At 41.5% G+C, this 27,367-nt stretch overlaps 1 protein-coding gene across 6 annotated transcripts in view; it reads left to right on the top strand.

Annotated features, from left to right (window-relative positions):
• The window catches only part of LOC110485789 (VPS10 domain-containing receptor SorCS1), a 157,530-nt gene extending 133,725 nt beyond the window's left edge, over positions 1 to 23,805 (top strand). For 2 of the 6 annotated variants that reach the window (XR_005035469.2, XR_016485773.1), the window contains exons 16-27: positions 1,221 to 1,354; positions 2,744 to 2,857; positions 3,594 to 3,765; positions 4,030 to 4,216; positions 5,337 to 5,470; positions 6,101 to 6,224; positions 6,502 to 6,614; positions 11,489 to 11,623; positions 14,935 to 15,034; positions 15,709 to 15,814; positions 19,440 to 19,605; positions 19,982 to 23,805. Coding sequence is in view for 2 of the 6 variants with exons in the window: in XM_036940436.2 (XP_036796331.2) it covers positions 1,221 to 1,354; positions 2,744 to 2,857; positions 3,594 to 3,765; positions 4,030 to 4,216; positions 5,337 to 5,470; positions 6,101 to 6,224; positions 6,502 to 6,614; positions 11,489 to 11,623; positions 14,935 to 15,034; positions 15,709 to 15,814; positions 19,436 to 19,605; positions 19,982 to 20,046 (1,554 nt within the window). In the remaining 4 variants the exon portion in view is untranslated. Of the gene's footprint in view, positions 1 to 1,220; positions 1,355 to 2,743; positions 2,858 to 3,593; positions 3,766 to 4,029; positions 4,217 to 5,336; positions 5,471 to 6,100; positions 6,225 to 6,501; positions 6,615 to 11,488; positions 11,624 to 14,934; positions 15,035 to 15,391; positions 15,490 to 15,708; positions 15,815 to 19,435; positions 19,606 to 19,981 lie in introns of all 6 variants that reach the window. The other 4 variants (XM_036940436.2, XM_036940437.2, XR_016485772.1 and 1 more) reach the window with 3 other exon arrangements.
• Positions 23,806 to 27,367: the final 3,562 nt, after the last annotated feature.

Here is a 27,367-nt window from a genome sequence, read left to right as displayed (position 1 = left end):
AACCAGGAAGCGGCAGAGCGATTTCTGCACGGTGTGTCTTTAACCTGCGACATAAAATGTTTGGTCATTTAGCATATTCTCTTATCCAGGTAAAGTGCCTTGCTCAAAGTCACATTGAGAGATTTTTCACCTAGTCGTCTTGCCAGTGACCTCTCAGTTACTGAGCCAGTGACCTCTCGGTTACAGGCTCAACGCTCTTAACCGCTAAGCTACATGCCGCCCCTACTGCTACCATGTGTGCTCTGTGGCCATTCCCACCAACCTCCATCTCTTAACATTTACTTGACAGAGAGGTCCAGATAGACCGAGACCCTTAATCGAATGAAAGACAGTTACGACATGCAGTGTACTGCTTGATCACTCACCTACCTCCATCCTCTGCTTTGTGTTGAGCTGTTGAGTGTGAGCTGGACAGGTGCCGGGCGTTCCTCTCCCTCAGGCCCAAAAGCTCTTAGGCATACTCCCTCTAATTCTTGTTGATGTATGTATGTCTCTACAACTCTCCTTATAAAACACTGCATACGTTTGAGCCAGAGCAAATGCTTTACCTCAAGCCTAGACAGACCCAGAGCCAAACATAAGGATGAGACGGAGAGTGCTTCTTTATTCTGACCGAGCTACCGTAATTGACTCAGACATCTATATGATTGGGCTGGCCCTAACGATCAAAACATTTAGCCATGGAAGTGGAAAACAGTCCAATTCAATTACAGAGGTAAACATTGAAGAACAGATTGGGAACTGGCCCAAAGGAAAGGCAGTGGTGTGTTTTAAAAAAAGCAACAGTCTGTGGCAGGGTAAGGTGTTGAAATGGCAAATTGTGGCTTTAAGACCATTTGGACCCAGTCAGGCCTTTTGTGTTATCATGTTGAGAGAGAGAGAGAGAGAGAACCAACTCTGCCTCTGAAGTGTATACTCCTTTAGCCTCCTGTTAAACCATCTGACTCTAGGAGAGAGAGGGAGAGAGAGAGAGAGAGAGAGAGAGAAGTGTTTTAAGTTTAGCATCGCTTACCGCTAGCACACCACACAACATGAGCCTCAGTGGGCAGTGATGCAAAATAAGCCCATGTAAAGGGAAAAGCAACTGCATGCCTTTTCACACACATGATGATATAGGCATGGTTCACCGCACTGCAGTAAATTATTTATGGCGATGGCAAATGTAACAAAAACAACCTCTTTTCTCTGTTTTTCTTTCAATTCGTAAAATATATCCACAGGGCGAACCGTGCATCATGGGAGTGAAAAGAATCTACAGGAAGTTGAAGCCCATAGCCAGGTGCGTTATGGGTAAGACGTACTCGGTCACGATGACCTCGGCGCCCTGCGACTGCACAGAGGCCGACTTTGAGTGGTGAGTAGACAGATGGGTCCCGCTTTACATGAATTATCCCTAAATTATGCAGAAGTAGGTACAGTGTAAATACAATGTAAGTAAACTACCACACAATACACGTAGTAAATATTACACAAGTTAACGGTTTACTTGAATGGAATAGTACTGGAACAGATCAAATAACCGGAACTGGCTGATGGTACTTGAGGAGAGACTCCGACACACTACTCGAACACAAACACATCTAGCGTTACAACTTCTGCCTAAGCCGCCCTATCAATATACCACTGGCATATGGAGTGGAGGATCGAAAAAAAAGAAGCCTGGAAGCGAAGGATGAAAAGATAAGGGATCACCGTCATGGTGAAGCTCACTCCAGATTAGAATTGCAGAGGAGACTTAGCTTTTGGATTCTCTTGGAGGCTGCCCCGGCTAAATGGAATGCAGTCAACTGCACCACTCCAAGCTGTGTGTGTATCGAAGAATGATGGAAAAAGCACAGAGAGAGAGAGGAGGGTTGCAAGGATCCAAGTTTGCATGGGGATAGTGAGTGGGATAGGGAAGTATGTGTGTGTGTGTGTGTGTGTGTGTGTCTTTCTCCTTGAATGTCTGCCATTGCTCTTCCCTACAATGTCACCATACGTTTATGAAACAAACCAACTCTCACTGCTTTTGTGGCTTTCAGCTTGGGCAAGTGACTCTCTGTTCATCGACGGCGCATTTCCAAAGCATATTTGCTACAAACTTCACCATCCATTTCTTTGAATTATCTATCAGTATTATTAATGTTGCTTTTGTTAATTCCCAAATCCGTGGGCCCCTTGAGTGAGGCGGTAAACTTGGAATGAGTTTTAGTAAGAGACGATTAATCACCGGGCTTAATAGCGTTCATTAACTATCACAACACTTCTGCATCTGTGTGCATGTCGGCCTAATTGGGCCAATTTGTTCCTATCGTTTTGAGGACGTGCGTGCAGGCAACGTTGCCTTTTAATGATAGGACACACAAACCAGAGCTGTGTTTGAAAAAGTTTTTTTTCGTCAAATCAGTTTGTTTGAGAATGAGAGTGTTTTCAGGCCCAAGTGCAGAGTCCCACCCCAAACCCTCAACGACAATTCCTCTACGTCACATAAATCAAATGTATCAAAACAAACTTCATAGAATTTCACTCGACTGTGTTAATGCTATTATTGTAGCATAAACAACGTTGTCTGGTTTTGAAAAACTAAAAAGACAATCGCATTATTACAGCATTTCTGTCAAATCAATAAGTGCCATTGAAATTCTTCAATTATTTTGAATCCAGGGTCACCAGTATGAGTCAGGAATTTAATCACTTATAGAAGTTGTACTGTGTAGCATTTCACTCGACTGTTGTTTATTTTGGTATGATCCAAACATTACAGTGACTATGGCTACGATAGGCGGAGTGACGGCAAGTGCACCCCCGCCTTTTGGTTCCTCCCATCGTCCATGTCTAGAAGCTGCACCACAGGGACTACTTTCATCAACAGCACTGGGTAAGCAGATTATTCCCAGGACTCTCATTAGCCTCTTACAGATGTTGGATCTTAATTTGATCACCCGGTGGATGGAGGACTTTCCTGCAATGTAGGAAATGTAACATGTGTAGTGTATTTGAGGTTTAAAAAAGGCTTCTGAAGTTACAAAAAAAATGTATCAACCCTTACAAAAATGTTCAGTAGCCCTTTCCTGCCGTCAATGACCAAAAGAGACATTTTTGGTGGAATGTTATTCATATTTTTCATAAAAACAACTAAAATCCGGTGTTTCTATGTCAAAAAGTTTTGGTATATTTCAGTCTTCTGTAATGTCTATAAATAGTAATTTTGGGATGCAAACTCAAAATTGAATACATTTCAACTGTATATCGGACATGGTACAGGTGTCTTCTTTTTTTAAGCCCATAACCTTGTGTGTGAGATGTATACTCTTGTTTCAAAGTAGATTTGTTTAAGACTACCAATAATCACACTGTGTGACCCTGATTTAGCCCACTGCAGTAAAAGGTTATTTTCTGTCTCAAATTAAGTTCCTACATCTGTATGTACACTCATTCACTATTTAATTCAAACTGACTGCAAAGGTAAGCTTGGAATAAGGATATTTCAAATGACAGGACATTATTGTAAGATAATGTGTTCTCAATAGCCAACCTGCTAAGGTCGTTCTTCTCGATGCTCATCTATCCATCAGCGAAGCTTCTAACCGCGGTTGTGACCTATGTACATTCAGCTACAGGAAGGTTGTGTCCAATAACTGCACAGCGGGAGTGATAGCAGAGTACACGGCCAGGAGGCAGCACTGTCCTACCCAGGCCCCCAAAGGCCTGCACCTCGTCACCAGTGAAGGAAAGCTGACAGCTACTCTGGGCACCAATGTCACCTTCCTGGTGTTTCTTGAAGAGGTGAGTTGTTTTTCCTAAGGAGCAATACAGTAACTGGCTCCCTGTTCATTCAGACAGGGCGCTGACTTTAACTCAGTATTGTAAAATGTATGTCAACTCTCCACTTCTGTAATAGCAACAAAATACTCTCTATTCTCTTACTATGCCATTACATCTTCATATAAAGTGTTACCAAATAACATGTTAATGGAAATACCTACAGTAGCTAGTGTAAGTGTACCGTTTTCTTTCTTCAATGGTTGATGACTGTCACCTCCTGTATAGGGCGACGGAGCCAGGACGAGCATCATGGTGGACTTCGGGGACGGTCACGCTCTGACCTACTCCAACGTGAGCTCCATAGAGAATGGGGTCAAGCACGTCTACAAGGCTGTGGGGATCTACCGTGTGACCGCTACAGGAGAGAACAGGCTGGGGTCGGAGAGCGTGGTGCTGTACCTCCACGTCACATGTGAGTCTGTCTCTCTCACTGTGGGTTCACCAAGTCATGGTCTTCAACCTCCATACTTCATGTTTGGTCTTCGACCTTTAACATGTGAGTGTAGTTACATACCTTAGCTTAGCTTAGCTTACTGTACCTTACCTCAAGTCAGTGTAGCCTGTAATCTACAGACATATGAGTGAGGTAGTTATACAATTCTGACACACAAAATTGTTCCTTTGTAGACTTTTACTTGCGTAGAACAGTGTTTCCCAACCCTGGTCCTCGGGTACCCCAACAGTACACATTTGTATTGTAGTCCTGGACAAACTCACCTCGTTCAACTCATTGAGGGCTTGATGACTAGTTGACAAGTTGAATCAGGTGTGCTTTTCCAAGGTCACAATAAAAATGTGTACTGTTGGGGGTACTAGAGGACCAGGGTTAGGAAACACTGGCATATACTGTGTCATATGCATGTCATGGTGGAGATGAAGGTAGCCTAAATCCATTACAATTCCAGTCAATCCGAAGCCATTTTCTCTATATGATAGCCCTTCAGCGTACCCCCACTCTAACTCTAACATGCAAGTCATTCCCGTCTTCTCTGTGATGATGGGGCTGACCACCCCTGGTGGTTTCGTGGGTGACAGATGTAACGTAGTTGACTTATTGATCAGGGAGCTGTGGGACCTTGCAATCTGTCCGTCTTGATGTGCCAGCCATTACAAATGGGGACCAGCCAGGACTCAGGAGTGCCAGGGATGAAAAATAACACACAGATGGCGACCACAACGTCCCAGAATGGACCAGATCCTCTGAATGCAACTCACATTTTTTTCGCTATGTGCCTTCAGTTCACAAGGGGCCCATAGACGGATACTCGGAAGTTTTCTGCTTACCTTCATTTAATTAGAGGCCCCAAAACTTGAAGGAGTCAATCGGTTCACTGTAATATGTATTTTTTGTGCCTTCATTTCATATTATAAGGGGCTACAAACATACTTTGTGGATTCAGTCAGTTCACTGTGATGCATTTTTAGGGCAGATCATTTTGAATGCAACTTTATCCATTTCATAAGAGGCCCCAAAACGTTGTGGAGTCAGTCTCAGTGGGTTCACTGTCATGTATTTTTGTTACTTTGAGTAGGTCAGCTGGAGTATATCCATCTCTCCGCTCCCTTTGTGGCGGTGAAGAGTAAGGAAGTCAACCTCACTGCTGTGCTGTGGCCGAGCCAAGTGGGAACAGTCACCTACATCTGGTGGTTCGGAAATAACACTGAGGTAAGATAAGATACTTCAATACTGCTGGGACTTGTAGTTTTATTGTGTGCTCATCCTTCACACTGTAAGATAAAGTGACGTGAAGAAAGATTTGTGCCAGGTTTACAAATTAGAGCAGTATTTGTCTGACTTAATTCAGAATTTGTTTTGTTTGGTTGGGTAATGAGTTTAGCTACTAATGCAGCTGCTAGCTATTCTAGTACACGAGGAAATGATCCAGAATTAGCATGTCTGAGCTATTTCAAAAACAAATGGAGATCCAAGTAACGACAGAGAGAACTGCTGGTGTCTCATGGAACTCTCCCCGGACAGTTCTATGCAGCACAGCTGCGATCATGGTTCCTTGGGGGGCGATGTGGGTTGTGTTTATGTGTGTGGCTGCCTGCCTGCCTCCCGGCTGACACCTCTGTAGTGTAAATAGTGCCTGTGTGAGATGTTAACAAGGTTGATAAGGGCCTCTCTTGGGAACCCCCGTGCTCTCTCGCTCTTCCCCTCTCTCGGTCGCTCTCTCTCCCGCTCGTTCCCTCTTTCCTCTCTCTCTCTCTCCCTCCACCTCCCTTTCCCTCTCTCCCTCCCCCTCCCTCTCCCCCCACCTCTCTCTCTCCCTGTCTCCTCTCTTTCTCTTTGTAGCCGATAATCACCCTGGAAGGGAGCGTGGCGTGCACGTTCTCCCGGGAAGGCGTCAACACTGTCACCGTGCAGGTGTCCGCTGGGAACGCCATCCTGCAGGATCGGAAAGCCATCGCTGTCCACGGTGAGCAGTGAGCAGTTTTTTTTGTGTGGTTTTTTTGTTGTATTGTAAACAGCCAGACAGCCATGTATACTGCTGAAGGTTTGTTTCTAGTTAACTTTGTAGGTTTTAATGCACTGGAGGTTGGCTAGTAAGTATGATTTAAAGTAGCTGTTTAGAAGTAGTTAAAAGTAATTGTTTACTACTCATTCATTTGACACATTCATTATTTCAGACAATAGGGCAGAAATAAAAAGCATTGTCATCAAGCTGATCATCATATAGTTGTTTCTCTGTGCAGAATATTTCAGGTCACATCTACTAGCCTTCTCATCTAACCTGGATGACCACAACCCCGATGTGGCCGAATGGAGACTAGACGTCAGCAGAGTCATCAAGAACTCCATGGTCAAAGTGAGTGGTCCTTGTATCTAACTGTATATTACATGAACACACACACACACACACACACACACACACACACACACACACACACACACACACACACACACACACACACACACACACAGTATATACTGAGCAGAAATATAAACTCAACATGCAACAATTTCAACAATTTTAATGAGTTATAGTTCATGTAAGGAAATCAGTCAATTCAAATAAATTCATTAGGCCCTAATCTATGGATTTCACATGACTGGGTAGCGGCACAGCCATGGGTGGGGCTGGGAGGGCATAGGCCCACCCACTTTGGAGCCAGGTCCAGCCAATCACAAATATTTTTTCCCCACAAAAGGGCTTTATTACAGACAGGAATACTTTTCAACACCCCCCCCCGCCCCCACCTCAAATGATCCCACAGGTAAAGAAGCCAAATGTGGAGTTCCTGGGCTGCTGTGGTTACAAGTGGTCTACGATTGTGAGGCCAGTTGGACGTACTGCCAAATTCTCTAAAACGATGTTGGAGGCAGCTTCTGGTAGAGAAATGAAAATTACACTCTCTGGCAACAGCTCTGGTGGACTTTCCTGTAGTCAGCATGCTAATTGCACGCTCCCTCATAACTTGAGACGTCTGTAGCATTGTGTTGTGTGACAAATCTACACTTGTAAAGTGATCTTTTATTGTCCCCAGCACAAGGTACACCTGTGGAATTATCTTGCTGTTTAATTAGCTTCTTGATATGCCACACAAAACAGGGATGTTAACAAATTTGTGCACAACATTTGAGAGAAATAAGCTTTTTGTGCATATGGAAAATGTCTGGGATTTTTTAATTAAACTCATGAAACATGTGATCAACACTTTGGCGTTTATATTTTGGTTCAGTGTATTTAGTCTGTTGCCCACTTTACAATACATTCCCTGTGACCTGAGGTCGTGACTGAGATGTTAACTGGCAAGGGAAAATGACTTAAAGTACATTCTAAATTGCTGTAGCACTGCCTTCCCTGTCACATTGAACTATGGAATTGCTGGTCGCCTGTGAGTTCAGGGTCGTATTTGTTGAGGCCATACATGCACAAATAAATCTCACTGAATGTCTGATTGTCATGGTTTGGTGAATTTAGGCCCGGCTGAACTGTACCTCCGAATGCTATCACCAGTCAGTGTGAGGGACATGCACTACATGAACAAAAGTATGTGGACACCTTCTCGTCAAACGTCACATTTCAAAATCTTTGACATTAATATGGAGTTGGTCCCCCCTTTGTTGTTATAACAACCTCCACTCTCATGGGAAGGCTTTCCACTAGATGTTGGAACATTGCTGCAGGGACTTGCTTCCATTCAGCCACAAGAGCATTAGTGAAGTCTGTGGTGGAAATTCTAACCAAGTGAGAGAGACTTTGTCATTTCTTCAAACAATCATCTTTGTTTAATATTGATTCATTATTGCAATAATGACACTGGTCAACCCCGGTCGACCCCACACTCTTAAAAAAACAGAGGTCCTACAGTTGAAGTCGGAAGTTTACATACACTTAGGTTGGAGTCCTTAAAACTTGTTTTTCAACCACGCATTTCTTGTTAACAAACTATAGTTTTGGCAAGTCGGTTAGGACATTTACTTTGTGCATGACACAAGTCATTTTTCCAATTATTGTTTACAGACAGATTATTTCACTTATAATTCACTGTATCACAAATCCAGTGGGTCAGAAGTTTACATACACTAAGTTGACTGTGCCTTTAAACAGCTTGGAAAATTTCAGAAAATTATGTCATGGCTTTAGAAGCTTCTGATAGGCTATATGACATCATTCGAGTCAATTGGAGGTGTACCTGTGGATGTATTTCAAGGCCTACCTTCAAACTCAGTGCCTCTTTGCTTGACATCTTGAGAAAATCGAAAGAAATCAGCCAAGACCTCATAAAAAATTGTAGACCTCCACAAGTCTGGTTCATCCATGGGAGCAATTTCCAAATGCCTGAAGGTACCACGTTCATCTGTACAAACAATAGTATGCAAGTATAAACACCATGGGACCACGCAGCCATCATACTGCTCAGGAAGGAGACACGTTTTGTCTCCTAGAGATCCTAGTGCAAATCAATCCCAGAACAACAGCAAAGGACCTTGTGAAGATGCTGGAGGAAACAGGGACAAAAGTACCTTTATCCACAGTAAAACGAGTCCGATATCGACATAACCTGAAAGGCCGTTGAGCAAGGAAGAAGCCACTGCTCCAAAACCGCCATAAAAAGGCCAGACTAGGGTTTGCAACTGCACATGGGGACAAAGATCATACTTTTTGGAGAAATGTCCTCTGGTCTGATGAAACAAATATAGAGCTGTTTGGACATAATGACCATTGTTATGTTTGGAGGAAAAAGGGGGAGGCTTGCAAGCCGAAGAACACCATCACAACCGTGAAGCATGGGGGTGTCAGCATCATGTTGTGGGGGTGCTTTGCTGCAGGAGGGACTGGTGCCCTTCACAAAATAGATGGCATCACGACGAAGGAGAATTGTGGACATATTGAAGCAACATCTCCAGACATCAGTCATCAAAGATATCAAAACATTTCTGTGAGACATCAGTCAGGAAGTTAATGCTTGGTCACAAATGGGTCTTCCAAATGGACAATGACACCCAAGTATACTTCTAAAGTTGTGGCAAAATGGCTTAAGGACAACAAAGTCAAGGTATTGGAGTGTCCATCACAAAGCCCTGACCTCAATCCCATAGACAATTTGTTGTCAGAACTGAAAAAGTGTGTGCGAGCAAGGAGGCCTACAAACCTGACTAAGTTCACCAGCTCTGTCAGGAGGAATGGGCCAAAATTCACCCAACTTATTGTGGGAAGCTTGTGGAAGGCTACCCGAAACGTTTGACCCAAGTTGAACAATTTAAAGTCAATGCTACCAAATACTAATTGATTGTATGTAAACTTCTGACCCACTGGGAATGTGATGAAAGAAATGAAAGTTGAAACAAATCATTCTCTCTACTATTATTCTGACATTTCCCATTCTTAAAGTAAAGTGATGTTCCTAATTGACCTAAGACAGAGAATCTTTACTAGGATTATATTTAGGGAATTGTGAAGAACTGAATTTAAATGTATTTGACCGAGGTGTATGTAATCTTCCGACTTCAACTGTATAGATCAAATCTAAAAATGCTTAGTCATGGCTGGTTCCACCCCTCCCATGCAGATTGGGGCATCATAAGGGTCCATCTTGTGGTTATGTGCATCGGGTGTTGTTTACCTCTCCCTAGCGTAGTTTCTCAGAAGAAAAGATGATTAGGACAAATAGGGGTTTGTTCTACCCCATCCAGGCAATCTCTATCTCAGGTCACACTATGTCCTTGATTATACTCACAGACCAGCTGCAGGGGACTAGAGGAAAACCATCCCTTTTTAGAAGCACTGCACTACTAGTTATGAAAGTCTCTTACGATTTCTTCAGCATATCATTGTTAACTATTAATTTTCAAACAAGCAGTTAAATACGTATTTTTTCTCACAGGTCGGGCACTGATGTTAGGCGATTAGGCCTGGCTCGCAGTCGGCATTCCAATTAATCCCAAAGGTGTTCGATGAGGTTGAAGTCAGGGCTCTGTGCAGGCCAGTCAAGTTCTTCCACACTGATCTCAAACCATTTCTATGTGGACCTCACTTTGTGCACAGGGCGTTGTCATGATGAAACAGAAAAGGGCCTTCCCCAAACTGTTCCCATAAAGTTGGAAGCACGAATCGTCTAGAATGTCACTGTATGCTCTAGCATTAAGATTTCCCTTCTCTGGAACTAAGGGGCCTAGCCCGAACCATGAAAACAGCCCCAGACAATTATTCTTCCTTCACCAAACTTGACAGTTGGCACTATGCACTGGGGCACATAGCGTTCTCCTGGCATCCGCCAAACCCAGAGTCGTTGACGTTGCTTCCAGAGGCAGTTTTGAACTCGGTAGTGGGCTACGCACTTCAGCACTCGTTGTTCCCATTCTGTGTAGCTTGTGTGGCCTACCACTTCACTGCTGAGCCGTTGTTGCTCCTAGATGTTTCCACTTCACAATAACAGCACTTACAGTTGACCGGGGCAACTCTAGCAGGGCAGAAATTTGACGAATGAAAGATGGGATCCTATGACGGTGCCACGTTGAAAGTCACTGAGCTCTTCAGAAAGGCCATTCTGTTGCCAATGTTTGTTTATGGAGATTGCATGGCGGTATGCTCAATTTTAAACACCTGCCAGAAACAACTGTGCTGAAATAGCCTAATCAACTAATTTGAAGTGGTGTCCACATACTTTTGTATATATAGTGTATTTCAACTCCACACATGATATATGACCTGTTTGGTAGACATTGTCGTATCCAAGAAATGTATTGAATTGCTCATGCTATTCAGTATTTTTGAGAACGGAAATCGTATCATATTTGATATGAACGGCTCAGGACCTGAGTAGTATGATAATTTCAGATCTAAGTCTCATTGATGTTAGTAATAATGTATCACAGTGAGTATCGCAGCAATGTATCACAGTCACACTAATTACGACCATCCAGACAATTCCTATTTTTCGATGCCACTGCTTTCCTCTTTGATGATGTGCTTAGTAACATGAAAAGCGATCCAGTCTGGTCCAAATGGTTGATGGGGAATTATTCCTCTTACTCCTCTTTCTGTTCTTCTTCATCTTCCTCCTCTCCATCTCCCTCCTCCTCTTCATCCTCTCCCTCCTTTTCATCTTCCTCCTTTCCCTCTCCCTCTTCATCTCCCTCGTCTCCCTCTCTTCTTCTTTTCCTCTTCCTCTCCCAACTCCTCATCCTACCATTCTCATCTCTCTCTTCCTTCTCTCCCTCCTCATCCTTCTCTAGGCCACAGGGGTGACACCGGAACGGCTCCTTGTCAGTGTCCTACCAGGGTTGCCCACGGCAGCAGAGTTTTTCCTCCTGCCAGACAAAGAGTTAACGGAGGGAAAGCCGGATAAGAACTCAGCTCATTTAGACCAGGTATGATTGATTAATAACAGGCATTTTGTGTGAGTTGAAACACAGACATAACATATTATAGGCCTTAGCCTTATTCAAAATATATGATATAGCGGCATCTTCATGTCTGTAACAGGTTAAAAAAGCATTATATCTGTCAGTGTTACCTGTCAGTTAAATATTTCCAAAATGGTTATCTGACAATTACATTTCCATAAAAGTAAACCATAAAATTCAATTCATTAAGTTCCGATATTGATTCATGGCAGATGTTTGAGTGGGAGTAGGAGCATACTTTTTATGAGTTAATTTGACATATACTTACTCTGAATTATCACTGAATGACATTTAGAGCTATATTTCAGGGGGATATTACTCTGCTTGTTGGATGTTTGGGCTTGACAGCTAAGCACTTGTTTTCTTGCACCAACATGTTCACCATCTGTTGATGTCCTTGTTATTCCATTTGGCATAATTTAGAAGTCTCAAATGAACTAAAACATGAGTAGGCTTAGAAATATTCATTTTTCTAACATTCCTCACTAATACATAGTTGCCGTTGGTCTATACCGCTACATGGTCTGAAGACAGAATTGCAACATACTTATATGTTCAAGGCTGAGTTCATATTTTCTCCAGTAGATGTCAATATTGTCCACATGGGCTTACACACACACACACACACACACACACACACACACACACTGCAGAATATCAACTAGCCTCATCAATAAGTGTGACAAGCTTTTAAAAGTCATCACTGCTGACAACTTTACTGTAGAATACCCAGTCATCTCTATGTGAGAGGGCGGGGGTTGCAGTCTTTCACAGGAATAAAGCCAGTCAAAGATAGTGTCTCTGCTGATACTGGCCACTGAATCAGCAGCAGGTATCAAGATGTACTGAATTAGCTCCTAGGCTCATATAATAGATAATGGATGATCATTAAAAAGATGTGAGTAGAATAGAACCAGGAAGAAATTAATTGTATCCCCCCCCCCCCCCCCCCCCCCCCCTCAAATCTGCCTGATAGCCTGGCTATGGCTAGACCCTTCTCACTCAGGCCCCAGCAATGCATCTTTATTCAAGGTTTGCATCTTGAAAGTGTAATGTGCGGTTGTGCTTATTAGATTGTATAATAGATTTAGTGAGCCCGATACACAGTGAGAAAAAGTAATTATTCTTAGCTTCTAGTCTAATTTTAAACTTGGTAAGAAATATACAAGCGGGAAGGAATGTGAAGGACTGGGAGAAACTACTCATATCACAATTCATTTGGTAAACGAGGCAGATAAAATTGAATGAAGCCTAGCAAAGAAATAAGATGGATTCCGTAGGGAAACGGTAATTTGTTTGGCCAGGGTCGTTCTATGCATGACCTGCGTACAGATTCTCGGTTTTAGTCTTTGGCCTGAATGCAAAGTAAAAAAGGATACAACTTTGTTAAATGACAAATCTGACATAATGTGTTACAGTTTAGATTTATAATGGCACAAATCATCATTTGTGTGATTGACATCATATGGACGGTGTAGTTCAGGGGACTATGTCCGGACTAAATTGGAAGCATCATGAAGTGGAACACTGTATTCCAGCTTTAGCCTCTAGATCAGGGTGATACGTCTGATATATGTCCAAACTGCACGTTCTCTGTGCAGAAGGTTACTTGTCGCTCTAAAAAAACGGTGTAAAAGCAAGGTTTTTCATCAAATAGGCCCTACATTATGTATTAAAGTGGTGGGGACCGGCACGGATTCATCCATAGATATTTCACTTTAAATGGGTTTCTGGGTAGAGGGAGGGTGCAGTGAGCTGTGGGGGTGTGTAGTATCAGTGAGTCAGGGTGGGTATCAGTAAGTGTGTGGTGGAAAGATCTACCTCAGTATGGTATGCATGAGAAGAAACTCATTCTGAAACTAATCAATAATATGACTTGAGTAGTTCTACTGGTTATACTATTTAATGCTACTGCTAGATGTCTTCTATTCTGTCTCTTGTACTGTACGGTGAAGTGTATTGAGATGATTTATGCAGTTTAGAGACAGTTGGATTTGATTTAGTGTTGACCTATAGACTAGGGGTCAAGAGTGTTGGGACAGTAACCGAAAGGTTGCTGGTTTGAATCCCCGCTCCTACTAGGTGAAACATCTGTTAATCAGTGACATGAGCCGAACACAACCTTACCATGAAATGCTTACTTACAAGCAGTTAACCAACAATGAATGCAGTTCAAGAAAGAGTTAAGAAAATAGTTACCAAATAAACTAAAGTAAAATATAATAAAAAGTAACACAATAAAATAATAATAATGAGGCTAACAACGATACGAGTCAATGTGCGGGAGGACAGGTTAGTCTAAGGTCATTTGTACATGTACAGTAGGTAGAGTGACTATGCATACATAATAAACAGCGAGTAGCAGCAGTGTAAAAACAAATTGGAGGGGATGGGTGTCAATGTAAATAGTCCGGGTGGCCATTTGACTAATTGTTCAGCAGTCCTATGGCTTGGGGGTAGAAGCTGATGAGGAGCGTTTTGGTCCTAGACTTGTTGCTCCGGTACCACTAGCCATCCAGTAGCAGAGAAAACCGTCTATGACTGGGTGACTGGAGTCTTTGACAATTTTTTGGGCTTTCCTCTGACACCGCCTAGTATATAGGTCCTGGATAGCAGGAAGCTTGGCCCCAGTGATGTACTGGCCTGTACACACTACCCTCTGTAGCGCATTACAGTCAGATGCCTAGAAGTTGTCATACCAGGAGGGGATGCAACCAGTCAGGATGCTCTCGATGGTGCAGCTGTAGACCTTCTTGAGGATCTGGGACCCATGCCAAATCTTTTCAGTCTCCTGAAGGGGAAATATTTTTGTCGTGCCCTCTTCATGACTGTCTAGGTGTGTTTGAACCATGATAGTTTGTTGGTGATGTGGACACCAAGGAGCTTGAAACTCTCGACCCGCTCCACTACAGCCCGTCGACGTTAATGGGGGCCTGTTCGGCCTGCCTTTTCCTGTTGTCCACGATCAGCTCCTTTGTCTTGCTCACATTGAGGGAGAGGTTGTTGTCTTGGCACCACACTGCCATGTTTCTGACCTCCCTATAGGCTGTCTCATCGTTTGTCGGTGCCAGGACAACAACGTGTGCCCTTGACCCTAATTGCTCCTGTAAGTCGCTCTGGATTAGACCCTGAATGTAAATGTACTCTCACAGATCTCTGATATAAAATGTTCCAATACGTTGTTTTAAAAATCTTAATACTCTAATTATATAAATCGATGCACACATACTTTTTTAAATTTATGTTTTTTGTCGTGTTTGTCTCTCCCTCTCTAGCTCACTGAAATCATACTTAGCGCCCTCAACCAAAACCTGGTCCAGTTCACCCTTCGGCCTGGGGTCCAGGTCACAGTATATGCTGCACATTTGTCAGCAGGTAAGTGTCTGCATCTCTTCAAATACAAATACCTACATTTTGTTTGTGTTTGCTAGGTGTATTGAGGATAACTGGGTCTTTTTAATGAGTATATAGATGGCTAGAGATAGTTCTAGATAGAAATAGAGAGCTAGGGCCCGTATTCAAAAAGTGTCTCAGAATAGGACTTCAGATCTAGCATCAGTTTTGCCTTTTAGATCATAACAAATAAGATTATATGGAAAGGAAGGACCTGATCCTAGATTAGCACTCCTACACTAAGACTCTTTGTGAATACAGGCCCAGGAGGTTTATTTCCTGCCCAGCGACTAACTAACACCCCCCAACCCTGTTGTCTGATTGGCTCCCATCATGTAGCTACACAGAGACATTCAGAGAGTGAGCATCGTTACAAGTATGTGTGCCTCTTCCTTTTGGGGATGCTGCTACTGTCCTAGGGGCTTATAAGATAAAGAGTAAGAGAAGTCAATAAATACTTACCGTATCAAAAACGTAATCACAATACAATTTAATATATGTTTTTTTATTATTTTGTTATATTTTGTATTTTATTAATTAGTAGGTGTCTCTTTTCATGTTGACTTCTTAAACGCATGATTTACTTGTTCTCTATGGAAACTGTTTGGAATTTAATGTATACTGTACTGTGTGACTCTTGTCTCCCACCTCTACAGCGCCCCTAGTGGACATGAGTGAGAACCACAGCGGCTCGGCCATGCTGATGCTGCTGTCGGTTGTGGTTCTGGGTTTGGCGATATTTGTCGTCTACAAATTCAAAAGGTACAGTGCTCATGATATACTGTAGAGATGATCTCGATACCCCATATCTGGTTGTAAGTTGCTAGGACGTTGGGAGAATGTTACTAACCAAGTGGGAAAGTTCCTGAGTGTTGACGAAACATTTTGAGTTAGCTAGGACACTGAGGAGTGAGCTATGATCTCACTGTTCGACTATGGTCTAATCCCACTTCTGACACCAATTCTGAGCTATGAGCTACTGTATAATTATGGTTATATATCAGAAAGAACTTTGGGTAAAATTACTAACCAAATGGGAGTTACTGAGTGTCTAGACATTTGGCATTTAACAAAAATACTGTCTATCAAACGTCTGTGAAAACTTTCAGTTTCAAGGGAGAAATGGCTTACGTCTCAACTTTCTTAGAATCCTTTTGTCGAGGTGTTTTCTCTGTCCGCAAATGAAATGCCAGTCAGCCTTCAGGCATTATCAATATTTAGCCCTTTGAGCTTTGCTAGTTGACCTTTCTGAAATGTTAAATTATTTCCGTTCACCAAGGTACAGTTCTGTGTGAAAAGGGCAGTAGGGGTCAATGAGACAAGATCTATAGAGAGAAACAGAAGAGGGAGAGAAAGAGAACGCAACAACGTATAGGTTTTAGAACATAAATGTGTTTATACAGTAGAATGTCTAATTGCCTTCCTTTTTTAAATAATATTGTATTTTTAGGTGTTCCCTTTCTTTTTTTTGCATCAAATACAAACAAACACCTACGAACAGCAATTTACAGATACACACAAACAACGACTACAGTTGAAGTCGGAAATGTACATACACCTCGGCCAAATACATTTAACCTTTCTGGCGCTGGCGTTCCGCTAGCAACCCACCTGGACAACATCCGGTGAAATTGCAGAGCGCCAAATTCAAAATACAAGAATAGTCATAATAAACATTCATAAGAAATACAAGTGTTATACATCGGTTTAAAGATTAACGTCTTGTTAATCCAGCCGCTTTGCCAGAATTCAAAAAGGCTTTACGGCGAAAGCATACCATGCGATTATCTGAGGACAGCGCCCCACTTACAAAAGCATACAAACATTTTACAACCAAGTAAAGGAATTACAAAAGTCCTTTGAAGATATTCATATGGTTGCAGTCACGAGTCCCAGCTACACGATAAATGTTCATTTTGCTTTTTAAACCCAAAAACTCAGTTTGGTTTGCTCGTTTTGTTCAGTAATCCACTGGCTCAAAGGCGGTCAAAACATGCAGAAGAATACATCCTAATAGTACTGGTAAAGTTCATCGAAACATGTGAAACAATGTTTATAACTAATCCTCAGGTTATCAATTGTCTAAATAATCAATAATATTTCAACCGGACATTAGCGTATTCAATAGAAAGGAAAAACAAAGAAGGGTGCGCACTCGGTCACGCGCACAAACCAGCACTGCGTGATTCTACAGTCCACTGACAGAAAGGTCGCATTCTTCTTAATTTTTCAGAAAACAAGCCTGAAACAATGTCTAAAGACTGTTGACATCTAGTGGAAGCCATAGGAACTGCAATCTGGGTCCTAACCCATTATATACTCTATTGGTATTAAATTGAAAATACCCACATCAAAAGATTCCCACTTCCTGGATGGCTCAGGTTTTCACCTGCCATATAAGTTCTGTTATACTAAGACATTATTGTAACAGTTTTAGAAACTTTAGTGTTTTCCATCCAAATCTACCAATTATATGCATATCCTAGCTACTGGGCCTGAGTAACATGCAGTTTACTTTGGGCATGCTTCTCATAAGAAGTTTAAACTCAGTTTTTCACAATTCCTGACATATAATCCAAGTAACAATTCCCTGTCTTAGGTCAGTTAGGATCACCACTTTATTTTAAGAATGTGAAATGTCAGAATAATAGTAGAGAGAATTATTTATTTCAGCTTTTATTTCTTTCATCACATTCCCAGTGGGTCAGAAGTTTACGTACACTCAATTAGTATTTGTAACATTGCCTTGAAATTGTTTAACTTGGGTCAAATGTTTCGGGTAGCCTTCCACAAGCTTCCCACAATAAGTTGGGTGAATTTTGGCCCATTCCTCCTGACAGAGCTGGTGTAACTGTGTCAGGTTTTTTAGGCCTCCCTGCTCGCACATGCTTTTTCAGTTCTGCCCACAAATGTTCTATAAGATTGAAGTCAGGGCTTTGTGATGGCCACTCCAATACCTTGACTGTGTTGTCCTTAAGCCATTTGGTCACAACTTTGGAAGTATGCTTGGGGTCATTGTCCAAGCTTTAACTTCCTGACTGATGTCTTGAGATGTTGCTTCAATATATACACATCATTTTCATTCCTAATGACGCCATCTATTTTGTGAAGGGCACCAGTCCCTCCTGCAGCAAAGCACCCCCAAAACATGATGCTGCCACCCCCGTGCGTCACTGTTGGGATGGTGTTCTTCGGCTTGCAAGCCTCCTCCTTTTTCTTCCAAAGATATCGATGGTCATTATGGCCAAACAGTTCTATTTTTGTTTCTTCAGACCAGAGGACATTTCTCCAAAAAGTACAATCTTTGTCCCCATGTGCAGTTGCAAACCATAGTCTGGCTTTTTTATGGTGGTTTTGGAGCGGTGGCTTCTTCCTTGCTGGGTGCCTTTCAGGTTATGTTGACATAGGACTTGTTTTACTGTGTTTATAGATACTTCTGTACCTGTTTCCTCCAGCATCTTCACAAGGTCCTTTGCTGTTGTTATGGGATTGATTCACACTTTTCGCACCAAAGTACGTTAATATCTAGGGTTCAGAATGCGTCTCGTTCCTGAGCGGTATGACGGCTGCGTGGTCCCATGGTGTTTATACTTGCGTACTAATGTTTGTACAGATGAACGTGGTACCTTCAGGCGTTTAGAAATTGCTCCCAAGGATGAACCAGACTTGTGGAGGTCTACACTATTTTTTATGAGGTCTTGGCTGATTTCTTTTGATTTTCCCATGATGTCAAGTAAAGAGGCACTGAGTTTGAAGGTAGGCCTTGAAATACATCCACAGGTACACCTCCAATTGACTCAAATTATGTCAATTAGCCTATCAGAAGCTTCTATAGCCATGACATCATTTTCTGTTTTTTTCCAAGCTGTTTAAAGGCACAGTCAACATAGTGTATGTAAACTTCTGAGCCACTGGAATTGTGATACGGTGAATTATAAGTGAAATAATCTGTCTGTAAACAATTGTTTGAAAAATTACTTGTATCATGCACAAAGTAGATGTCCTAACAGACTTGCCGAAACTCTAGTTTGTTAACAAGAAATGTGTGGAGTGGTTGAAAAATGAGTTTTAATGATTCCAACCTAAGTGTATGTAAACTTCCGACTTCAACTGTATATCTCCTGCCCAAACCCTCTGCCTTCCAAAGACATGCAGTATAATCCTATTTTACATACAAATATATACAAAATTATACATAAAGCCGGAAGGCATCGAAACAAAGCATTTAAGTCAACTCGGTATATCTCCTGGGTGCGTCTACACATTATTGCGTTGTAAAGGGGAGCATCAGAATTATTTGGTCCCCAATGCAGGCAATCCCTCCCATTTTATTAGTCTGGCAAATGTCTTTATCCCCCGTCTCATTGTAAATATTTCCTCAAGGAAGATCCCAGGCCTCAACGTCTATGCGCAGATGCAGAACGAAAAAGAACAAGAAATGATCCCGAGTCCAGTAAGTCCGACGGAAAGCACCCTGGTGTCCCCGAACACTCCGAGGGAGCTGGTGACTTCTCCGGAGCTTATGGACACAGAGTTGAACACACGGCCCATCGGTGAGTGACTACGCCACTTTTTAAATTTTTTTTATCTTTATTTTTATTTCTTTTAATTTATGTATTGTTTTTTATGAGTTACTAAGTTCAGTACTACAAATTTAATTGAACTTTTACTGCCATTTCTTGTCATATAGTGACATTTTGTTCCATCTCTTTCACATACTATATATTGGTTGCCATGAAGATAATCTGTTGTCATTCACGTAAAAGAGACTTTCACTGAGGTTTTGATTAATAAATCGATAGCCCCATTCCACTCAAGGTTTCCGCTAGAGCCTTCATTGTGGAGAAATGTGACTTAACTCATACGGACTGGAATCTCTTCTGACATCTTTCCTCATGTCTCTGTCTCCCATCATTTTATCCTTTCAAGGATGCATCAAATCTCACGCACATGTCAAGTTCTCAACGGAACTCCCCACGTACATCAACATTTAAAAACTCTGGACAACCCCGAAAACAGCAACTCCATTCAGTGTCATGGACTTTTTGAATCATTTGAGCGGACACAATGGTTTTGAGCTTTATACCGGTGCATGTTGGACTTTACTGACTTTGCTGACACTTACTGTGCTCTGTGAAAATCAGAAGAAACTGTATACAGGTTTTTTTTTATTCATAATATATGTCTATCCAATAAAAAAATCATTTTTGATGAAATGTATTTATACAAAGTCAAGTACACAACTACAAATGGAAAGCCAGCATGATCTAAAGAAAAAAATGCATAAAAAACAACACTCTTTTGGTTAGCTTACTGTCAGTGTCTTACATCCTTTTTCGCTACTGTGTATCGCTACCAGAGGTGGTACACTATTTATTCAGTATATAATTGAATTTAAAATCACATTTATTTTGTAAATCATGAATGTCTGTGTGATATTTGTGTATTTTAATAACAAATTACAAACTGAAAAACGATATCAATTATTAATACAACAATTTTGTTTCCGTTCACTGTCTCATGGAAAGCTGAGTATGGCACAATACACTTTTGTACTGAAATGTTTTGTTTTTGCTTACAATGTAATAATTCAAAGACAGATACAGGGTTTGGTTGTCTCTTGATTTGGTGATGTTATTGAACTTTGCTGTTAATCTCTACACTACGAGCTATATTTAACGAGAAACACTAGTTGTATGACACTTTGTTTTTTTTCCCAATGTAATAGCTTGCCTGAGAACCGTGGTGCTAGCCTGCTACCATGATAGGGACTTCAAGAGAAGCCAATGTAGATGCATTATGTTTTCAGCTCCCTCTGACACCATGCATTAGTTACACCTGATTTCATAGAAGAGAAATGGGCAGAAGACAGTTATTTGGGGGGGGGGGGGGGGGGGGGGGGGCATCAAAATCAGTCAATATCCTCTCAAAGTAATCTTTTCTTCCAAAGTTATCTGACGTCCCAATTTGGAGGTTGAAAAAGTTAAAAGAAATACAGCTGCTTTAAGACGGAATATCAAGTGGAGCGTTCAGAGCGAGAAAAAAAGAGTAGACTGCCTTTAAGGACAAGACACACCAGGGCATTGAAATAGGGAGAACAGAACAGAACTGAAAGTCTAGTCGGGAATTGAGTTAATGCAGCCAGTCAAGCTCAATGCTGGTTAAGGTTGGTGACACATTTAGGCTAATGGCCCCTAGTCTCGGCCCCGTATACTCCATCTCCGTAGCGTATTATACCCCTTTTCAAGAACCAAAGGAAGTAGAGCGCAGACAGTAGAGGATGTTAGGGTACATGGATGGTTAACTTGTTTTGAGTCGAACCCCGAAGTGTTTCACATTGTGGAATCTGACAGACGTGATTGTTTGATTGATGGTTATGGAATTTCGGAAAGCCCTTCTTATTGTCATTGTCGTTCCATAAAGACAATGATGGAGGGAAAATTATGATATTTCTGGAATCGTCATATAACCATTATTCTACTGTAGCTGGACAGTGATGGTAAAATATTCCAAGTGACTTGAACTATGTAGCATACATATTGTATACACACACACGATCACCCACCAACACACAACCTAGAATGTACAGTACCAGTCAAATGTTTGGACACACCTACTCATTCAAGGGTTTTTCTTTATTTTTTACTATGTTCTACATTGTATAATAATAGTGACATAAAAGACACAGTCTCCTCTTAACAGTTGATGTTGAGATGTGTCTGCTTCTTGAACTCTGTGAAGCATTTATTTGGGCTGCAATTTCTGAGGCTGGTAACTCTAACAAACTTATCCTCTGCAGCAGAAGTAACTTTGGGTCTTCCTTTTCTGTGGTGGTCCTCATGAGAGCCAGTTTCATAAGAACGCTTGATGGGTTTTGCGACTGCACTTGAAGAAACTTTAAAAGTTATTGAAATGTTCCGTATTGACTGACCGTCATGTCTTAAAGTAATGATGGACTGTTGTTTCTCTTTGCTTATTTGAGTTGTTCTTGACATAATATGGACTTGGTCTTTTACCAAATAGGCTATGTTCTGTGTACCAGCCCTACCTTGTCTCAACACAACTGATTGTCTCAAATTCAGGAAAGAAGGAAAGGAAAGAAATTCCACAAATGAACATTTAACAAGGCGCACCTGTTAATTTAAATGCATTCCAGGTGACTACCTCATGAAGCTGGTTGAGAGAATGCCAAGAATGTGCAAAGCTGTCAAGGCAAAAAGAATCTCATATAAAATATATTTTGATTGGTTTAACACTTTGTTGGTTACTGCATAATTCCACATGTGTTATTTCATAGTTTTGATGTCTTCATTATTATTCTACAATGTATAAAACAGAATAAATAAAGAAAAACCCTTGAATGAATAGGTTTGTCCAAACTTTTGACTGGCACTGTAATCGAGAAAGAAAAGGACAATGTTCATGTCTTTGACCTTAGAAATAAGAGGTCTTTTCAGATAGATATGGACTGGATACACCAATGTATTGTATGAATTCAGATGTAATTTACTAACTCATTGTTACATTGCCATCTTCCAATAGTGTTTCATAGCAAAGCTTCTTAGATATTTCAATATGAAAAATTGCCCATCCTCCGGTTTAAACATGTATATTTGAGGCTGCATGCTAGTACTTTTTTAAATAACAAACCTAATTTCATCTTCTGTTTATTTTGTTTGATTTTCTTCTTGCAAATTGACAAGACAGACTATTTCCTCTCAGAAAGACTACTATAAAGTTGCAATTATTTTATGTATATCAAAAATGTTGACATTGTAACAAATGACTGGTTGAACTACAGGATATATAACTCCATCAGAGCAGCAGGAAACTATTGCAATATGACCCTAGATTTACTTCTGATTATCGTCACATTAAAAGATTTGAGAGACTTTTCTGAGTGAATGGTCGCTTTAACATAAGTCTTCGAATTACAAGCTTTGCGTGCTCCATATAAATATTTTGACCTATAGAACAATGGCGGAGCTCTCAGAGCAACCCCTTAGGCAATATTCAGCTGAGAACGATTCCACCGGCCCACACTGGCTCAAGTTAAGCACCTTCTGCCTTTGAATCCTTCAGGTTCACAAATGGAGGCGGACAGGTGGAACTTCCTTGAAGCTCTGCTGGCAAGTGATAGGGAAACTGGCCCGGGATGTTCAGACATATTGTGATGTCACAGGACAGGAACCCAAGGTGTGGGCTGAGCTGTATACAAACGACAGACTAGCTAGAGCAAGAGACGGGCATGTCCAGTTTTCAACAGCCTGAATGTATTGTTTCTAAAGCAGTTCTAATATGGACACCGTAAAACCTTGTTTAACATCTGAAACAAGGTCTGATTCTACCAGGTAAACCAGCAGTATGGTGTCCATTTTAGGACCGTATCCAGGTGTGTGAAGGCATTAAAAGGAAACCAGCAGACACTCACGCTTCACGAGGACTTGATTTTGTTTATCCCTAAACTATAATTTCGCTCTCTTCCCCCATAGATTTAGTGAGATTATTTTTGTAGACAGAGTTTTATTACTGTAAAGCTTTTATATAAAAATACAAAAGTTTAGGTGTACAATGTTTTTTGTTTTGACCTTCAATGTGCTGTGCGTAATTGTTTTATGCATTTACAATCATATTTATTAAATGGAAAGAAAGTTGATGTTAACAGTGTTTTCATTTTTTTTTTACAATATTTGTAAAAAAAAAAAATACTATGTATTTGCGGAAGTTATATTCAACCTATAAAGAAAATGGAATCAAACAGGTGTTGGTTGGTATTTTCTTATCCAGGCATACATGACAAATACATTGACAAATGTTGCATTTACCTATACATGAATACTTGGTAAATACAATGACAAATGTCTTTTCTCATATGCGTACTTCGAGAGATAAACACATTGACATACAGTAGGTGTAGTAGATTTTGATAAGTGGTTCCAGTAATGGTATACTTGATAATATGTCAACTTTAAGTAATAGCACAAACCTTACCATGCATAAAGCAATCAATATAGCCTATTCTTTTATCAACAAAAATGACTTCACTGTAAAATCCTCATCATGCTTCCTGTCCTGTGAGGGTATCTGAGGCAACATAACACAAGAGTGGTGATGATGGTGAAAATTCTGACGGTAATACAGAACCCTGTGTCCCTAGCAAAGGGTTAATGAGAAAGAGAGAGAGAGATGGAGAAAGAGAGGGAGCGATGGAGACAGTGACAGAAAGAGAGAGGGAGAGAAACAAGAAAAGGGAGAGCGAAAGAGGCAGAAAGGAGATGATCGAGCGATAGAAGAGACAAATGGAGAAGAGACGGGGATAGGGAGAGAGATAGAGATATGGAGGGAGGGAGAGAGAGCGGAATGGAGAAATAAGGAGAGAGACAGAACAATGGAAAGAGAAACGGAGACGAGAAAAGTAACGTCCAGGGCCATTAGTGATACATGGTGATGCCTCATCAGATTGACTTGAGGGACTCTTTAATCGTTCAAAGTCAGACCAGGGCCGGTGCCCTGGGAGACGGAGGGGAGATTAACCAAAGATCAATGCCAACAGGGGGCCAAGCCCAGTGCTCCCTAATGCTGCTCCTGACATCTCAAGGAAACGGACTGCAGTGCCCCAGACACCCAGCAGCCAGAGCACACAACACAGCACAGTGTAGCCCTGCTGCCTATATAGGGCTGGTATTATTAAACTGAAGAAGAGACACACAGACAGACACAGAGAGAGTAAGGCGTTTCACACTGTTGAAGTAAGATATGCAATGATGACATTCAACTTGCAATGCCAATATTAGCCAAATTTGCCAGAGAGAGAGAGAGAAAGAGAGAGAGAGAATGGCATCAAACACTTTTAAGTTAATCATGTGATTGCATTTCTAGCGTTTGATCATTGATGATCAGTAATACACCGGTTTTAGCAATTACTTTTTTTTGCTCCTTTGCACCCCAGTATCTCACATTCATCTTCTGCACATCTATCACTCCAGTGTTTAATTGCTAAATTGTAATTATTTCACCACTATGGCTTATTTTTGCCTACCTACCTCATTTGCACACACTGTATATAGACTTTTCTATTGTGTTATTGACTGTACGTTTGTTTATCCCATGTGTTACTCTGTGTTGTTTGTGTCTCACTGCTTTGCTTTATCTTGGCCAGGTCGCAGTTGTAAATGAGAACTTGTTCTCAACTGGCCTACCTGGTTAAATATAGATGAAATATATATATTTTTCAATTATAGAGTTAGCACCACCCCTGATAATGTCAACATCAATAGTCCATGATGTCACGTTGAGTTAAAGCCCAGACTTAAAGTCAGCGAGTCTAGCTCTGAAGAAAAAAAGACGTAATTGCTTGAAGAGAGAGGAGGTTTAGAGGGGAGGACAGGAGGAGGACAGCAGACTGTGTGTGTGTGTTTCTGGTGGGACAGCGCCCTGGGTAGTTAAAGCCCCTTCTTAGCCTTTACATCAATCAAAGACAAGGAACTGCATAGTTATAACACAGTCCAGGAGCACACCCCCATTCTCATCGACGGGGCTGCAGTGGAGCAGGTTGAGAGCTTCAAGTTCCTTGGTGTCCACATCACCAACAAACTAACATGGTCCAAGCACACCAAGACAGTCGTGAAGAAACCTATTCCCCCTCAGGAGACTGACATTATTTGGCATGGTTCCTCTGATCCTCAAAAGGTTCTACAGCTGCACCATCGAGAGCATCCTGACTGTTTGCATCACTGCCTGGTATGGAAACTGCTAGGACTCCGACCGCAAGGCAGTACAGAGGGTAGTGCGAATGGCCCAGTACATCACTGGGGCCAAGCTTCCTGCCATCCAAGACCTCTCTACCAGGCGGTGTCAGAGGAAGGCCCTAAAGATGGTCAAAGACTCCAGCCACCCTAGTCTTAGACTGTTTTCTCTGCTACCACTTGGCAAGCGGTCCTAGAGGCTTCTAAACAGCTTCTACCCCTAAGTCATAAGACTCCTGAACACCTAATCAGATGGCTACCCAGACTATTTGCATAGCCCCCCCCCCCTCCCCCTCTTTCACACCGCTGCTACTCTCTGTTGTTATCATCTATGCATAGTCACTTTAATAACTCTACATATACACATATTACCTCAACTAACTGGTGCCCCTGCACATTGACTCTGTACCGGTACCCCCTGTATATAGTCTCGCTATTGTTATTTTACTGCTGCTCTTTAATTACTTACTTTTATTTCTTATTCTTATCCTTATTTTTTTTCAACTGCATTGTTGGTTAGGGGCTCCTAAGTAAGCATTTCACTGTATTTGGCGCATTTGACTCATACCATTTGATTTGATTCCATATTCCTCTGAAGGCAACTGGAGAAGTAGCCCTTTCCTGCAGTCAAATGACCTAGTAGTCCCATGGATGGAATGTTATACATGTTTTTCAGAATTTCATAAAACCCCGCCAAAAATCTGGAGTTGCTATGTCAAACACTTTTGTTATATTTTAGTCTTCAGTGATGTATATAAAGTGTAGTATTGGGATGCAAACTATTTTTATTTTATTTTACCAGGTAAGTAGACCGAGAACATACTCTCATTAACAGCAACGACCTGGGGAATAGTTACAGGGGATGAATGAGCCAACTGGAAGCTGGGAATGATTAGGTGGCCATGATGGTCAGATTGGGAATTTAGACTGGACAAAGTGCTATGTGATCTTTAGTGACCATAGGGAGTCAGGACAAGTCCCATCCAAAAGACAGCACTGTCATGACTTTGTCCTGTTGGGTGAGGGTCATAACCCCCCCCCTCGTCTCTCTCCATACCCACCGGTTTATGACCCCCCCCCCCCCCCCCACACACACACCCCCAACAGACTCTACAGGATGGTAACATCAGAAAGTTGAACAATGAGACAATATTTCTGTAATGGAAGGGTCCGTTGGTGCTTAAAGAATATACTGTCAGATCAGTCATTGTTTTGGTAGATTGTTACTGATGATAGGACGTCGTAATTTTATCTTTGAAAGTCTACTTTGAAAGATACAATTCTAGTTATCAGATTTACATCAAAATGTCGCAAACATTTTTGATTAAACATGAAACTATTTGTGAGAAGATAAAATGTGATTTTAGCTTCTAAATGAGAGAATTGTTCAATAAGAAAAACTTATGCTCAATCAGTAACCCCACCCACGGGAGCACAGACTTTGGTTAGAAGGATGAAACACGCCCCTTCTCCTCACCAGTACTAAAGCCCTTGTAACAATCATTAACATTTAGTTCCAGAAATGTAAGGACCGTTGTCCGAATGTTAAAAAGTGACGATCACCACGCTG

The sequence above is a fragment of the Oncorhynchus mykiss genome, chromosome 13, assembly GCF_057628025.1.
Source record: "Oncorhynchus mykiss isolate SJ-2025 chromosome 13, ASM5762802v1, whole genome shotgun sequence".
In the NCBI taxonomy this organism is placed as follows: domain Eukaryota; kingdom Metazoa; phylum Chordata; class Actinopteri; order Salmoniformes; family Salmonidae; genus Oncorhynchus; species Oncorhynchus mykiss.
The sequence above is the reverse complement of the archived record's forward strand: the minus strand, read 5'-3'. Positions and strand labels throughout refer to the sequence as shown.